The sequence below is a fragment of the Mustela putorius genome, unplaced genomic scaffold (assembly GCF_011764305.1).
Source record: "Mustela putorius furo isolate JIRA1106 unplaced genomic scaffold, ASM1176430v1.1 tig00003909_pilon_pilon_pilon, whole genome shotgun sequence".
NCBI classification, from domain to species: domain Eukaryota; kingdom Metazoa; phylum Chordata; class Mammalia; order Carnivora; family Mustelidae; genus Mustela; species Mustela putorius.
The window spans coordinates 31807906-31825344 of record NW_025422057.1 but is presented as its reverse complement, the minus strand read 5'-3'; the positions used below and the strand labels follow the sequence as shown (position 1 = coordinate 31825344).

Below are 17439 nucleotides of genomic sequence, written 5' to 3'. Positions count from 1 at the left end.
CCAAGCAAGGTCATTTTTACTGTTCCTTTCCCTGAAACACTGCTTTTGTTCACTCAGAATAACTTATGAAGATCAGTTATGATTGCTAAAATCATGTGGATGATCAAAAACTAGCCAGGATAAAGTTGTATATACACAGTAAGATTGCAGCCATATAAAAATTTGTGTATTTAGGAAAGACTGGAAGGAGATAAATCAAAGTAACAGTGATATGTAGTTGGTAGGATCTTAAATGTCTTTTTTTCCCTTCCCCTTCATTTAACTAGATGTTATCTAGTAAACTTTTAGTATTCTTAAAATAGAAAGTAATATTGAAATAATCCTAGGGGAGTGTCAGATCTCTTCATCACCACACATATATTTAATTTTTCTTTAATGTATTAATGTATAGAATGAACTCACAGGCCTTTTAAAAATATGAGCTACAGAGAAACACTGGATAGGAGTGTTAGCATGGTGTAAGGCACAGCTTTGGTCAAAACCTTTCTGTTGGGTAGAGATTTTTATTTTAAACAGAATTCTGTCATCATGGAGTCAGGGCAATGCTGGCTCAAACAAAGTTAGGCAAGCTTCTCTACTGCCAGACTCTCTGAAGCATTCATTACCTAATGGGTTTGTGAGCCCAGGAGAGAGAGAGAAAGCACTCAGCATTCCCCAAACTCCTGGGAAGTCTTATTTGCCTAGATCCTTGCAGGCTTAGTGTTTTCTGGAACATGCATTGGAAAATGCTGGTATGGTGAAAAGTAACAAAAGATGGCGGCTACCCGGGCTCTAGATGGGTCTTTGAAGGCTTTCACCTTCTGTACTTCTTAAGTAGGTCCTTAAACTCTACTGGACACGGTCTCTCATCTCTCAAATATGAAGATTATGTAGAATAAACTTATAGCTCTAAGATGGGCCAGCTATGAAAATGAGTAAATATGCTGAGTTTTACAACAATGAAAGGCAAACTTCCAAAATGCCCAAACAGAATTTTCACACAATCAAGCTTTTATCTGTCCCTCAAGCTGCAAACTGTTTCCTAAGAGAAAAAATATTTGGCACAATTTGGCAGGTTAGCATTCCAGTCCACTGTATACATAAGGTGGAAAGCCCTCAGCTCCTGTGTGACAGAATACAGCACACCTCCCGCTCAAACACTTGATAAACCAAATGTAGCAAAAACTTTCATTTCTCCACCACCTCGTTGTCTAAGGCCTTCGAGAAACAGGATGATAGAAGGAAGGCTGGTTCCTTTGCTCCGTTGGAAGAGTGACTTTCATGTCAACAAAGAATAGAATGTCCTGATCCCAGATAAAGGCTGCTTGCTTACTGCTGCTGCCTCAGATTTTATCATAGGCCACTGTGGTTGGAACATTTTCTGGCAGCAAGAATTCACAGACCCTCCTAGGAAACAACAGAATTTTCTGCTGTGTAAACTCTCAGCCTCTCTCGACCCCAGGAGACTGCCCATGGTTCCAAAGGCCCCCGACGCCAGGCATTCCCTGATGGGCCTGCAACAGTTATGACCTAAGTCATTGGTTTCCTCTCACTGCAAGCCTGTTTATGGAGGAGTCTATCCAGCTTGCTCTCTCGCCAAGTATAAAGGCTTTTTTCTTTTTAAGGTCATAATGTTCCTTGCCATAGGGAGTCCTGTTGTGCCTAACTAGGCTGAGAACACTAGAGGTTGCAGAAGGCCAAGGATCTGCCCTCTGCTGCACACTGATATTCTCCTCATCTGGAGAAACAGAATAAAGCTTGACACCAAGCAAACTCAGCTATTAACTATTGCCAGTGGTCCAAGGAGGTCTCTTGAATCCATTCTTCTTTCCTCCCTGGAAGATCTTAGGTTCTTAACAGGTAATAAGACAGTATGGGAGACTATATATCGAATGACTGCTGATTTAAGCATTATCAAGAGGCAGATGGCACTTGGAGGTCCACAGCAACAAAGTGTGTTGGGAGTGGTTAGCTCACACTTTAGGCGTGCCTCCTTTTTCTCTTCCTTCTGCTTCCCTGTTTACTTTCTTCCATGTTTCTCTCTAGCAGAGGGATAATAAATTAAAGTACAGGTACTATCATGCTCTCCTTACAAGCCCCATGGCATTTTTTCCTGATTAAACTCAGGGGTGTAACCAAAGATGAACATTAAATGATCAAAAAGAGCATTCGGCAGTCTACTCCTACGTAAATACCCAAAATAAATGAGCTTATATCCAAAGAATGACATGGGCAAGGATGTTCCCAGGGACTATATTCCCAATAGTGCCGAACTGGAAGCAACTCAAATGTCATCAACAGTAGAATGGACAAAAACATAGTGCATATAATGAAATAGGAACTATTGTATAGCAATGAAGAGGGATGAACTATGGCTGCGCACAGTCAGGATGCATCTAGGAGACAGGGAAGAGCAGAAGAAGCTAGACATAGAGGAGGCACACTGTGTGAGTCCCTTTACAGCAGCTCAAAGATAGGCAAAACTCATCCGTGGGGACAGAAACCAAGTCAATGGTTACCCTCAGGAGGAACGGACTGAGAGGGGCAGTAGAAAACATTCTGAATCTTGATCTTGGTGGTGTGGTGTAAATGGGTGTGCACATATGCCAGAATTCACTGGGATGCACTTTGCTGTAGTTATCCCGCACTAAAAGTGTTTAAAAACTATTGTTCTGCCCTTGCTCCTATGTTTCTCTGTATATGGAGCATAAGATCTTGGGTCTAACTCTGATCCAAATCCAGGCTCTCTCACCAATTAGCTGTGTATCTTGAGTAAACTACTTAACCTCTTTGTTCTTTAATTTCTCACATATATAGCAGGGATAAACAGAGTACCTACCCTACAGGACTGTTCTGAGGGTTAAATCAGAGAACTCTCACAAACGTTTCATGCAACACCTGCCCAGTACATTTAATATTCTCATGAAATGTGATGTGGAGACTTGGCTCTTTCGCCTTTCGCCTCTGACCAATGAGTTCTTTCTCATGCTGTCTTTCCCCTTCTTTCTTCCCACCTTTTCCTCTTTATTCTTCCTTTGATCTCCTCTCAGTCATAAGAGCCCAAAACATGAAAATACTTATCTTTTAAAATGTATTAAATACAATGTATAGTTATATTCATAATTATCAGTAGGGAGGCTCAGGCCCCACCCTGGGTAAGGCCTGGAAAATTCTAACATGCCACCAGCACTACGAGCCATGATTCTAGAGAGATTGGTGTCCTGGTAGTTCTTATGATCAGGGCAACACCAGGCCACCCCTCCCCATGTTCATCTTGAATTAAAATATGTCTCCTCAGGGCATCTGGGTGGCTCAGTGGGTTAAAGCCTCTGCTTTCAGCTCAGGTCATGATCCCAAGGTCCTGGGATCAAGCCCTGCACTGGGCTCTCTGCTCAGCAGGAAGCCTGCCTCCCCCACCTCCCGCCCCACCTGCCTGTCTGTCTACCTGTGATCTCTGTCTGTCAAATAAATAAATAAAATCTTTTAAAAAATATGTCTCCTCGTGTTTTTGAAGACTCTCGTCTTTGTTTCCTTCTGTTACAAGCGGAGTAGGGGGAAGCATAATGTAATCCTGGTAAATTCTTGACTTGTTGTTTTTCCCCTCAGTATGGGATTGTGCTGGATGCAGGCTCTTCTCACACAAGTTTGTACATCTATAAGTGGCCAGCAGAAAAGGAGAACGACACAGGGGTGGTGCACCAGGTAACAGAGTGCAAGCTGAAAGGTAAGAGGAAGGAAAAGGGGAGGGAGACAGTGGGGGATGAGAGGAACATATGTGAGAACATGTATGGCAGGTGGGGGGAATACATGAGAAAAAGGACATTCAGTGAAGAACATCGTGGGGCAGCTGCTGCTGTTATTTTGTTGTCATTACACAAATAATATGAAATCAGTCCTGAATGATGAAGCCCTTGAAGAAGAAACAAATGTAAAAGTCGTCAGGTCATAGTGGCTCCCATCACACATCTGTGTGTTATGCACCAAGTATGGAAAATGCATGATTTCATCTTCATGGTCTCCCTGGGAAATATGTCCTACTGTTCCCCCCCCCCTTTTTTTTTTAAATGAGGGCACTGACATAGAGAGAGTGTATGCCACTTGTTAAGGTTGCTTGAGCTAGTAAGTGATGGAACTGGGGTTCAAATGGAGATCTGTCCAGTTTTGAACCCGCGACTTCTCCAGTGGCTCTCAAATTTGAATCTGCAGCAGAGCCAACTGGAGGGTTTTTAAAAACACAGATGCTGGGTCCCACCACCAGAGTTTCTGATGCAGTAGGTCTGGGACAGGCCCCAGAATTTGCATTTCTTATAGGTTCCCAGGTGATGTTGATGCTGTTGGTCCAAAGAATTGTTGCCCTTAGTCTTTATCCTCTAAGCTACAGCTTGGAAGAAATCACAGATACCTAGGGCTGGAGCTTGCAGATCATTTAAATCTTGTTTTCAAAGAAGGAAGCAAAAACCTGGGAGACTAGTGACTTACAAGTAGCAACAAACCCAGGACAAGAGTCTAGGTCTCTTTCTTGCACTCCATGCTTCCTTCTATCGGAATCACCACATTACAGATTGATTTTTTTCCTCCCTAGTTTTCTTCTAAACTCACAGAACAGGTTAATGTTGTCAGTTCAGCCCTTTCCACTCCCTCCACTCAGCACCCCAGTATGTACCGAGTGTTACTGCACCGCACTGTCTTCTCTGACCTTGATCTCTCTGGGCCTTTTGAGGTAGGGTCCCACTATTTCTTAGACAGGTATTTAGCTCCCAGAAGACTGACTTTTACTTTGATGGTCTGTGAGGTCCCCCAATTTTCAAAGTGTCCCAAGAAAGCGGTAGAGAGAAGATGTTTCCAAGGAACAAGTCATTTTACCCAGGAGCCTGATATCCTCAGACATTGGCCCCAACCGTTGTGAGACAGAAGGTTGAGCATTTCTTAAGCTCAAATCCCTCTTTTTTTTTTTTTTTTTGCTTCTATTTAATTCATTGCTTTCCATTTTTTAAGAAATGTTGGTATTTTTTTTAAATCCAGCAGCTATCTTTTTTTCTGAGACTCATTCCAGATATGTCTGGCCAAAGAAGTGCAGGACTTCTCCCCTCTCAAAAGAGAGAGTTCTCTAGTCAAATATTTAGATGAAAGGTGGGTGGAAAAAATTCTTAAAGGCCAGAATTTTTTAATCAAAACAGTTACCTGATAACTCAGAGCTGCTCATTTCATTACTGTTAAACCGGCTTTTTAAAAATCTGTGAAAAATATGGATCACATATCTGGCCAAAGATCTTTAATGCACATTTTCACTAAAGTGTAGATGTTTATTTTAATTTAAAGAGAGCTGAGATTGTTAAGCATAACTTACACAAAAAAAAAAAAGTTCTTAGCAACAGTTAGTTTTGCTCTGGAATCGGAAAAACAGTTTTACTAGGGAAACCAGGTTTTCAGAGAGGAAAAATTGCCAAGGAGACATGGATTCTGTACATGTTTATTCTAATAAAGGAAGAAACTCTGCTTCAGAAATTTCAGGGGACTGTCGATGTTCACTTAGCTAGTTAGCAGCAGTTACTGTCTTTTCAGTAAAAGCCAGTGTGCCTGGTGTTTATTTTCATTTTTCTAAATTTCTTATTTCTCCTTTTAGGTCTTCTAGGAATTAGTGTTATTAGTTACAGTTTTGTAGAATAAACATCAAAAAGCAGATCTATAGGGTAACTATAAGAGCCCCATTTAATTTTTTTAATTCAATTTTTTATTTAAATTCTAGTTATTCCCCCTTTTAAAAATGTGAGAACCTATTAGGGAGATTATGCAATTGAATGTGAAAATTGCGCCATCCAGCGGCAAAATTACTGAACAGTGACAGACCCAGCCCGAGGTCTGAAAATAGATCCTAACAAGGCCAGGTTCAGAGCGTTACCCTCAAAGTATAGCAACCTAACCTACATTACATCAAGAAATTGTCTTCTTTGGTTTTCTCACAAAATGCCACTGTTTTGCTCTAATACTGCTCAGGTGTGTCCTGTACGTTTAAAAAAAAGATTGTCATTTGCATCTACATCTTTCCTTAGGTCCTGGAATCTCAGGATATGCTCAAAAATTAAGTGAAATAGACACTTATCTGACAGCATGCATGGTAAGAGCCACTCAAGTGGTTCCAAAGTCCCGGCACCAAGAGACCCCTGTTTACTTGGGAGCGACAGCAGGCATGCGTTTGCTCAGGTATTATAGCACATGGGGACACACTGTCGGGGGTTAGGCTGGTAGTGTGAGAGCCTCTGAAGTTACGGGATAGCACCACGCTTCCCTAACACTCCACCTTCTAAACATCCTACATGTCCACACTGCAGGAAGAAAATCTCAGTAAGTGGGTACAACCCCCAAACTCTTAGTATGTGTAATGGTGGGAGTCCAAGTGTGTAAAAGAAAAAGTCCTCCTGCCCATCTCCCTGCAGAGAATTCAAGGGGGCTGGGGCACAAAGAGCAATGTTGAGCCTGTGTTCTCTGGGATTTGAGGCTACCAAGTTAACCATCCAGTATCTAGGAGGAGAAAGACCAGAGGAGAGCCACAGATGTCCCAAGACCCAAATAATCACAAGTAGCACATCTTCTTTGGTCACCGCTTAGTACCCATATGGGAGATGAGAGTTTCAATACAGGTCATCAGTTCTTTAGCAGAGGAGTGCTCAGAGATACTATGGGAGCATAGTTGGCCCTGCTCAGAATGGGAGAAGAGTACACTTGAGCTGAATCACAAAGGATGAGTTGGAGGGCGGGCAAAGGGCCTATTAGAGGTGGAGAAGACGTCACACATTCCATTACCCATGTTTCTTCCACATCTGCTTTGTGGCAGACACTGTTCCAAGTGCTGGAGATACAGGAGTGAAGAGAACAAAGTCCCTGTCTTCCTGAAGCTTGTGTTCTAGTAGACGTGCAAAGGCAGGGATGAGTGAGAGACCAGGGCATATTCAGAGGACTATAAATAGTTCTGCATAGATAGAACATAGGCTACATATAGTAAAAAAAATAATAAAAAAATGATGAAGCAGCTTGAATTTGTTGAGCCCTTGCTATGTTGTTAGACCTGTGCTTAGTCATCACAACTCTATGAAGAGGCATTATTAACTATTATTAACCAGATAAGGAAGCCGTGACTTACAAATGTTGGGTAAGTCACCCCCAGGTCAGTCAGCCTGGTAAGTTGTAAAGCCAGGATTCTGAGTGGAACTCCGAAGAGGCAGGGGCCAGCTCACAAAGTGGTTTGTGGGCCAGGCTGGGAATTTGGTGTTCGTCTGAGAGATAATGGGAAGCTGTTGGTCACACTGGGAAAGAGGTGGATTGGGAGTGGGAGAAAGGGAGGAAAACTGGGGACAGGGAAGCCAGGCGTAGGATGTGAAGCTATTCGGATGAGTGTTGAGAGGGTTCAGTGCTGGTTGGAAGGCGGCATCTCTGGCCCAGAGCCTCTCAGTGTTGGGAGTAATTGCATCCCATTTTCACTAGGACAACACTGGAAGATTCCTTCTTTAGGTCTCAACATCTCAGACAGACCCAGGAACTAAAGTACAATATGAGGCAGACTTTTTTTCCCCAGTCTGCCCCCCTACTGGAGGTTGGGTATCTGTCTCAGGACATTTGCCACCTGGTATCTGCTACAGCCATAATTAAAAACCTCAAGCAGAGCCTGACTCCGGAACCAGCTGGAAGCCACCAGTGATGGCTAATGTAGCATTTGTCATCTCCAGATGTAGTGATTAAACAATATCTAGCCACCACCACCACAAAAATGAAAATTACTTTGATAATATTTAGGAGCAACAACAACAAAAAAAGGTATTTTTAGGAAGAGCAGTCTATGTAGGGACAGGAAGGATCTGGATTTGGAGAGGAGGGCCAAAAGACTAGTTCTGCCTCACCCAAAAGGAGGGCTCCTCAGACAGCCTCAGACAGATGGCACCTCCATCCCTTCGTTTATTCCAGGGAGTTAGGATTCGCTTCCTAGGAGAACTGCTGGAAGCCGTGACTAAAAGGAGTACTTGTAGTTATTCAAGCAAAACTGGTAAACACAGCTCTTCCTTTGCGCAGGATAGAAAATGAGCAGTTGGCAGACAAGGTCCTGGCTGTGGTGGCGAGGAGCCTCAGCAACTACCACTTTGACTTCCAGGGTGCCAGAATCATCACCGGCCAAGAGGAAGGTGCCTATGGCTGGATTACCATCAACTACCTGCTGGGCAAATTCACTCAGGTGATCATCTCGCACCCAGGGAGGTAGCTCCCCAGGGTTGGGGGGGGGGATGTCAATGCCGTTGTGGTCTTAGGCAGTATAGGGATCTGTAGCCAGAATGAATGCTGGGTGAATGAACACGTTAATTTATCCCCACATTTGCAAGAATTTTATTACAAGAACTTTTCCTTTTGGAGAATAAGGAAATCATATCTTCACCTTAGGGAGGCAGAAGGAAATTAAATATCTATCATTAAAAATAAGACTAGCTAATATTTGCCTAGTGCTATGTGTCTTGTACTGTGCTAAGCACTTTTCTTTTTTTTTTTTTTTAAAGATTTTATTTATTTATTTGAGAGACAGATCACAAGTGGGCAGAGAGGTAGGCAGAGGGGTGGGGGAAACAGGTGCCCTGCTGAGCAGAGAGCCCAATGTGGGGCTTGATCCTAGGACCCTGAGATCATGACCTGAGCTGAAAGCAGAGGCTTAACCCACTGAGCCACCCAGATGCCCCATAAGCACTTTTCATGTACTGTCTGATTTTGTCTTCAGAACAACTACATGAGGAATTCTTTCATTTTCAAGTCTCAGATTGAGGCCTAGAGAAGGTAGTTATCTGCTCAGGGTCACATGGTTAATGAGCAAATGAGTGGAGATTTGAACTTGAGTCTTTTCAGTTCAGACTCCTTGATTATAAACACTGACTCTGCCACTTCTGGGTTGCTGCAGTCTGAGCTCTATCTTTTTTTTTTTTTTAAGATTTTATTTATTTACTTGACAGAGAGAGATCACAAGTAGACAGAGAGGCAGGCAGAGAGAGAGAGAGGGAAGCAGGCTTCCTGCTGAGCAGAGAGCCCGATGCGGCCTCGATCCCAGGACCCTGAGATCATGACCTGAGCTGAAGGCAGCAGCTTAACCCACTGAGCCACCCAGGCACCCTGAGCTCTATCTTTGAAGCCCCTCTTTTCCTGCTTTGCTGATGTTCCTTGTTGATCTGACTGAGAAGTGTCCAGTGAGCTTTGTGTCACCTTATGCATCCTTTCCCTCACCCTAGGCAGTCCCCGAGTGTAAGATACAGTGTGAAGCCGGTGTCCAGAGACTGCTACCGCTATTGACTGTACTCTCTTTCAGAAACCGAGTTGGCTCAACCTGAGGCCGAATGAAGACACTGCTCTTGAAACCTACGGGGCTTTAGACCTTGGGGGAGCCTCTACACAAATCACTTTTGTGCCGCAAGACAAGAACATCGAGTCTCCAAGCAATGCTCTGCACTTCCGCCTCTATGGCAGGGACTACAGCGTGTACACGCACAGCTTCTTGTGCTATGGGAAGGATCAAGCACTCAGGCAGAAACTGGCCAAGGACATTCAGGCAAGTATAACTGAATCCAGACCCACCCTCCCCACATCTGGGCCACCGGCCCCCACATCCTGTTGTTGTCTCTTTCTACTTCAGTAATTGGTCTGAACTTGGTTACTGTACTTTCCAAACCTTCTCAAGCAGGATATCTAACTACATCTGGTCGACCCCTGTGAATCGTCCCATCCAGACATTACCTCCTGTGTTTGTTTACTGCACTTTCTCCAAGGACACGACTCAATTCCTTTCTTGCAAATAATTTCTCAGACCTTTTAATGACTGAGAAACAATTTCTCAGTCATTTCACTGACCTTGACAGTGAAAATTACATGCTCAGGTATTGTTGGGAAGAATGTGTAATTTAAAAGCTCTTAGCACTTTTTTTTTGTTTAAATACATTTTTTAAAAGATTTTATTTATTTTTTGACAGAGAGAGATCACAAGCAGGCAAAGAGGCAGGCAGAGAGAGAGGAGCAAGCAGGCTCCCCGCCGAGCAGAGAGCCCGACGCGGGGCTCGATCCCAGGACCCTGAGATCATGACCGGAGCTGAAGGCAGTGGCTCAACCCACTGAGCCACCCAGACGCCCCAAATACATTTTTTATTAACATATAAGTATTATTAGCCCCAGGGATACAGCTCTTAGCACTTTTTAAGTCTCCATTTCCTACAGCAATAGAAAACAGGTTGTTAGAAACAATCTCTAAATTTCACTTAGAGAAAACACAAGAGTTTATCCATCAACACTTCGCGTTTGTCCCCAGACGCTTTTTGTCTTCTGAAGACAAGGAAAGTTAAACATACTCAAAATCATGTGAGTACCAGGCACACCCTGACAAACACACACACAGCAAGGCTGTCACACCCAGCTGTTCCCTGTCTCCACTGAAAGGACAACCAGTTCTCTGCTCTCCTCTAAAGCTCCTGCTCTGGTTTTCAGAAGCACTGTCAATAGGTAACTCCCACTGGAATAGGGGATGCTGAGAGACACCTACTGAGCCCCAAGCCTCCACCGAGGAGCCCCTTTTCTTCACACAAGCCAAGCCCCCTTTCTTCCTTTGAACATATCAGGCTGTAGGTTAAAAGTCATTTTGATACTCCTGGCTTAAATGATCTAAGGTAATTTCAAGGCATGTTGCTTCTGATTTTTTGCTTGGAGATTGGTGTGGAGGGCATGGGCAGACTTCTCCTGGAGAAATACCCAAGGCTCAGACTTGTGAGAGTCTTGAGAGATTTTCTTGTGACTCTGCTTCTGACCTATTTATTTCATTACTAACTAAGCACTAGGGGACATTTCAAACTAATGGCATTTCTGCCAGCTTGAGCTCTATTAGCTTTCTATGAATAGCAAAAGTTCATTCACATCTGATACCATTTCTGGTACCTAGTATACGTATCTGACTGTTCCCAAGGGTGAAAAAGGCATGGCAGGGGCATATTGATACCAATGCTAATATTGGTATAATAATATTATAAAATTCCTACACATTAGGGAAGTCAGAGTGGTGCTTTTTGTACCCAGAACGTTTGCACATGATGTCTTCAAGTGATTTTTCCATTCAGGATACAAACGGAACCCTCAGGGATCCATGCTTTCACCCTGGATACGAGACAGTAATGAACGTAAGTGACCTCTACAGTAGCCCCTGCACCAAGAAATATGAGAGGACTCTTCCATTCGATCAGTTTCAAATCCAGGGTACTGGAAATTATCAACAATGCCAGAAAAGCATCCTTCAACTCTTCAACTTCAGTCACTGCCCTTACTCCCACTGTTCCTTCAATGGGATCTTCTTGCCATCACTTCACGGGGATTTTGGGGTAAGTTTGTAAAATAATAAGGTATATTGGTTAGGACAATTTGGGTTGCAAGTTGTGGAGTAGGTGCCTATGAAGGGTTTAAGTAGTAGGGTTATTTTTTTCCCATATGATAACAAGTCTTTAGGTAGATAATTCAGGTTAGTTCTTTGCTTTAACAATATCAGGATTTGGGATCAGCTTTTCCATTATGTTCTTGGCCTTTATTTGTGGTGCTAAGATGGCAGCTACTGTTTCACATGCAAAAAAAGAAAGAAGGAAGTTTCTGTTTATTACATTTCTGTCCCGTTTTGTAGAAGTACCAACAAATGTCTTTTTCAGATGTCATTGGCCAGAATTTGTGAAATACACACTTCTAAACCAATCTGTGATAAAAGGGAATGGATTACTGTGTTTGGTTTAGACTAATGACTGTTCATCCTTGGAACTGGGGAGTCTTTCCTATACATAGTGCTTTCTTCTACATGGGTGAAATCAGGAATCTGTAAGCTAGAAGAAGGAGCGGCTGTTGGGTAGGCACACCCACTGGGATCTGCTACTTGACGTCAGTGATCTGACTTCTTAATGTCAGAAGAAGGAAAGGCAGCAGTTAGATGTCTCAGCTAAAGGCTTTCCTCTATAAACTGAAGTTAAAAACTCAAGAAATCCCAAGAAAATATTGAGGATAGCATCATTTGTATTACATTTTGAACAGCTGGGGGGCTCTTTGAATCCCAGCTCCACTTCCTTCTTAATTACTCTAAAATAAGATAAAATATTTGAGCAGAGGTAGAAGAGGTACCCCTTGATCTACTCACAATTCAAATTTCATATTTTGGTCCTGGATACAAAGCATTATTGTAATCATAGTTTAGCAGAATATTGCAAAATTCTTTACCACCAATCAAGAGTCAGTTACAGACTAAATAACATATATGCATTATCTTTTTAATTACTTAAGATATCATACATAGAAACAAAGGCTTTTGTCTGCCTTCACACTCTTTCTCCCTTTTTCAGAAAACAGCATGTGAGAAGGGAGGTTCAACTTTCCTATGGGACCCCAGAAGGAGAGGTTTCTCCCAAGTCTCCTGGCTCAGCCCATTGTCACAGAAAGAGATCCCTGAATAAAGCAGTCCTTGTAGTAATTGTACCTGGTTTAAAATCTGGCTTTGCCACTTGAGAACTATATGAGCTCTTCATTCCTATCATCTCTGGGAAAACAACAATGGGTGGCACCATCGATCCAGGCTTACCTTTACCATGGCCCAGACCACAGTTACTCCTCGCCTCGAGGTTCCTGAGGGAAATAACATGCTAGGACAATGCCTGGCAGAGTAATACTTGGAGATTATTTAGCTCTAAACCTAAATTCAGAACCAACTAGAACCTCACCTGGATGCCTAAGCTGGCACTGGTTGCCCATGTTGGACTTTTTTGGGCCAACACCCTTGCCTTGAATCTGCTGGATGATAGAAGAGAGGGCCATGAAAGGGAGGAAGGTGGCTAGGGATGCTGGGACAGCCAAGGGCCCTTTTCATTCCAGTCCCTGATAGGAATTACCTCTGAAGGAAAGGAAAAATACTGTTGTGTATTGACCTTTTTTTTTTTTTTAAGATTTTATTTATTTATTTGACAGACAGAGATCAAAGGTAGGCAGAGAGGCAGGCAGAGAGAGAGAGGGGGAAGCAGGCTCCCCATGGAGCAGAGAGCCCTGATGCGGGGCTCGATCCCGACACTGGGATCATGACATGAGCCGAAGGCAGAGGCTTTAACCCACTGAGCCACCCAGGCGCCCCGTGTATTGACTTTAACATTTCACCTCCTGGGAAATATAGCCCAATTCCTGTCTTCAAGCTTGAGCAAACCCTTTCTGTTGAGGATGGCAGTAGTGGAATTTCTTGCCTTTGAAAGTGATTCCTCCAACCTAGGTAGGGAGAGGTGAAGCTCGAAGGGGTGAAGGAGGCTTGAGCTCCCCTGGGATGCCTTTGTTTGGTCTCTTAGTCCCTCACTGAAATTGGTCTCCTCACAGCCTTCTGTACCTCAGCTTGACAATCTTCTTGGATTAGCTCATTGCTTTTCCCTGAATAGGATCTTTTTCCTCTGAATATAGCCCTTAGGGTTAGCATGATACCTGTACCTATTCCTGCTTTGTCAGTTTCTGTTACAAAACTTGTTTTTCCATCTGTAATTTCTCCCTAAGGTCTAAAGACTTTTTGAGCCTATTTCCTCATTTATAGAATGAGGACAGAAGTGCCTATCTCATTGCTAGCTGTGAGTGATAAGCCAATCAATGGTAGCAGACTGGTAAGTGTCTACTAACCAGCTCTCTGGGGATGTAGTGGCCGCTTTGTGACATTTGCCAGTTTATGTGGTAGAAGTACTCATACCATGGCCTAGCTTAATCAGCGGGCTCACAGAACTCTTCAAATTTTAACAGCTAGCTCTTGTGAGTGGGAAGAGCCACCTCCAGCATATCACTGCCAATAGCAGAAAGCTAACACACCCTAGCACCAGGTGGGTCCTAAGTAAGGTTATTTCTTTCTCCTAACAGTCCTTTCTCTAGGCTGTTATACCTGCAGAAGTTCCCACCGCCCAGTCCTGTGTCTGGAAGCATAACTATTTGCAACACAAAAATGCAGTTGCATTCCAATTATTTCCAGGACCAGTTAGCCTAGGTGTTCTCAAGCCACATTTTTAGGGAGGGACTATTTGCCAAAGTTGCATTCAGCACTGGTGATTTAATTCTTACTCTGTAAATAGAGTATAAAAAGCTGTCATTTTTCTTCATTTGGCTACATTGGTTGCTAGGCAGAATCCAATTTGTAGGCAAATTAGAAACACCCAAAAGGAACAGGGAACATCTGCAGGGAATTATTTATGAGGTAATTTAGGAAATTTTTAAAAGATCACATCATATCACTTAAATAAACAAGAAAGAATATAAAACAAATTCAAGAGCGAACTGGAATTAAAGAACATTAAAAACTTGTTTCCATAGGTATACATATACTTGCATGTTTACGTGTCTGTGTATTTAGCACTGAGCTTCCTACTAGCCAAGGGGAAAAAATAAGACATAATCAAATATAGTTTTCATTATGTGTGGCATACCCAGTCCCAGGGCAAAGCAGATATTCTGAAATTGATTCTCAATGATATTTTATAAAGGAGATTTTATTAGGCAATGTCTTCAACCATATTTCTTAAAATAGCAATTTCTTATAGCAACAGTAACCTAGAGGCATAATATTAAAAAGCCAACTCAGTCATAGCAATTCTGTGATGGACTAAGGCAGTAGAGGTCTTTGATAGATCCTCAACTTGATAGAAAGAAAGAATTCAGAGTGGCTGGAAAAGAGGAGACATACATCTTTCAGGTCGTCTTCCATAAATATTATCTAAGCTGGAAGATGAGGAGCTGAACTTCTGAGGCTCTATGTTCTCTAACGATGGCCTAGAGTGTTACTGTTTTCAGTTGCTGCTTAAATATGGGCCCACAGGTTATAGACACCAATCAAGTAAAGGTTTACATAGTAAGATTAATCCCTAATTTGGAAATTAAGAAGCTGATCTCAGATTTTGACCTCAGTAGTATACGGCATAAGGCATCTCCCCAGTCTCTAAAGGCAAGGTCATGGATTCTTAGAAATGAGTCAGCATTTCCCTTGAGAATCACCTTTGGAGGTGCCTGGGTGGCTCAGTTGGGTAAGCGTCTGCTTTCAGCTTGGGCCATGATCCTGGGGTCCTGGGATCGAGTCCCATGTTGGGCTCCCTGCTTAGCAGGGAGCCTGCTTCTCCCTCTGTCTGTTGCTCCCCCTGCTTGTGCTCTTTCTTTCTCACCCTCTCTGTCAAATAAATAAAAATCTTAAAAAAAAATAGTAGCATTCTGAATAGGGCTAAGGTTTTTCTTTCATTACATAATATAAATAAATCAAGGAAAAAATATTCATCCTAAACCTCACCAACCCATCCCATTAACACTTAATTTTTCTTGATTAAATTCTAATGCATGTTAGTGTAAGGAATATTCCACCCTAGAAGAGACCTTTCCAAGGGATTTAAGAGGCCAGATTAGATATTAAACTCAAGTGAGTGGGTTTCTGAAGAGCATATGCAGACAGGAAAACCATCAGGCCTTGACACATGGAACACTTTGAGAAAGACTGACAGATAAAATGAAAAAATAAATATGAATATGAGTATTAATGGGCTGGTTCTGGACCAGAGGAAGAGAAAGAGATGACCTTACTCTGGAGCACAACTGTCCAAGAAAGAAAGATGAATGGACACATTCCCAGCTCAGAGATAGCAAGCAGGATCTGCTCTTGATTCTAATTCTATGACTTACTCTCTACTGTGGCTGCAGAGAAATTAGTCATTTCTATAGTCTATTATATATGGAATATGAAATGAAAATAACATTATTATCTGAGAAATTTTTAAAAATCTATAAAAGAGAGTTTAAAAACCTTACTTCAAATTTGATTCAGATGTTTGTCATAGTTAGAAGGGCATATTTGTATTTATTTTGTTTTTCTATTCTTTATATAATGGCATCATTCTACAGTTGCATGTTGTGCATTTGATTCTACTTTGAGAGAGGACTTTAAACCATAACCTGCACAGTCAAGGCCAACAGCTGGAAGTAAAATATCAAGATTGTCTGGACCAGCCATTTGTGTGTGTGTGTGTGTGTTAAAATATGCATAATAGAAAATTTATCATTTTAACTACTTATAAGAGTACAGTTTTGTGGCATTACATACTTTTACATTGTTGTACATCCATTTCCACCATCTAACTCCAAGATGTTTTTGTCTTCCCAAACAGAAACTCCACCCATTAAACAAAACACGAATTCCCCACTCCTCTTTCCCCTCAGCCCCTGGCAATCACCGTTCTACTTTGAGTTGCTATGAATTTGACTATTCCAGGTATCTCATATAAGTGGAATCATATACTTGTCTTTTTTCACTTAGTGTAATGTCTTCAGTAGACCAGTCATTCTTAGCTCTTTAAGGGATCACAAGACTTTATGGAGAATGTATGGAAAGCTAACAATTGTCTAAACAGGAAAATAGACATATAAAGGCGTTCTGAAGTTTTTGCGTACAATTTAAAAGACATCATGATTCCTTGAGATGGACCTGTGAGCCCCATGTTAAGAGCCCTTAATCTAGAACAAAAGGTACATAGAAAGTAGAGATTCAAGTAGAGCCATGAGCCCAAGCAGGGCAATGGCTGGGACTGAATGCCACCAACAAATGTTAGAGGCTAGTTTCTTTAGAAGTATGGAAAGCAAATGTAGACACATGTGCCAGAGACAAATGACCGTGAAACTGATCCTACGTCTGCCTTTAAGATGCTTCCTGCCAGGGCAGAGTGAACCTAATATCTAACAATAAAAGCAGGCAGGCCATGCTAGAGAAGTGAGTTAGCATGAGTAATCAGGTTAGATGGGGGGAGGGGAAGGGGACATGTCAGGTGGTCAGTCTGGGACAGAACTTGTGACTAGACTATAATACGTGTCCCTTCTGTGACTATGGGTGCTTCATTTAATCTTTTTTCCAAAGTGCTAGCAATATGTTTTGGATTGGATCTTTGGAAAAATGATTTGACAAACCCCCTTTCTTCCCTTACAAACTTGGCTTTGGGTTATTTTTCCGGATTTGTTTCCCGGGAAACATGATAAAGATAGGAGTGTCAGTTTTATTACTAAGCAACAGTTCTTATGAAAAAAATGACCCCGAAATAAAGTGGATCTGGATTGGAAGAAATTAATGAACTATGCTTACTCTGTGGGCTTCTCTAGTCTGAATAAAGGCTTATGTATGTAGAGTAAGTAACAAAAGGCTTTATTTTTATAGGACTTATTTACCCGACCATCATACCCTTTGTTACTTGTTTGAGTTGCACGATCTTCCACTAGAAGGGAAGGATTTTCATCTGCCTCCGTCACTGCTTGGAACATAGTTGTTGTTCAGACAATAGTTGTTGAGTGAACACATGCATGATGTGCAGCCAAAAGAAAGAAGAGGGGAAATGAAAAAAAAAAAAGGCTGTTGATTTTGCCAATTAGGAGGTTACTGGTGATTTTAATGAG

At 42.2% G+C, this 17439-nt stretch overlaps 1 protein-coding gene across 2 annotated transcripts in view; it reads left to right on the top strand.

Moving 5' to 3' along the window:
- Window positions 1–17439, top strand: part of ENTPD1 (ectonucleoside triphosphate diphosphohydrolase 1) — a 93038-nt gene that overhangs the window by 59372 nt on the left and 16227 nt on the right. For both annotated transcript variants that reach the window (XM_013054699.2, XM_004749620.3), the window contains exons 3-7: window positions 3586–3703; window positions 6030–6180; window positions 8041–8200; window positions 9311–9550; window positions 11100–11357. In XM_013054699.2, coding sequence (XP_012910153.1) covers window positions 3586–3703; window positions 6030–6180; window positions 8041–8200; window positions 9311–9550; window positions 11100–11357 — 927 coding nt within the window. The remainder of the gene's footprint in view (window positions 1–3585; window positions 3704–6029; window positions 6181–8040; window positions 8201–9310; window positions 9551–11099; window positions 11358–17439) is intronic.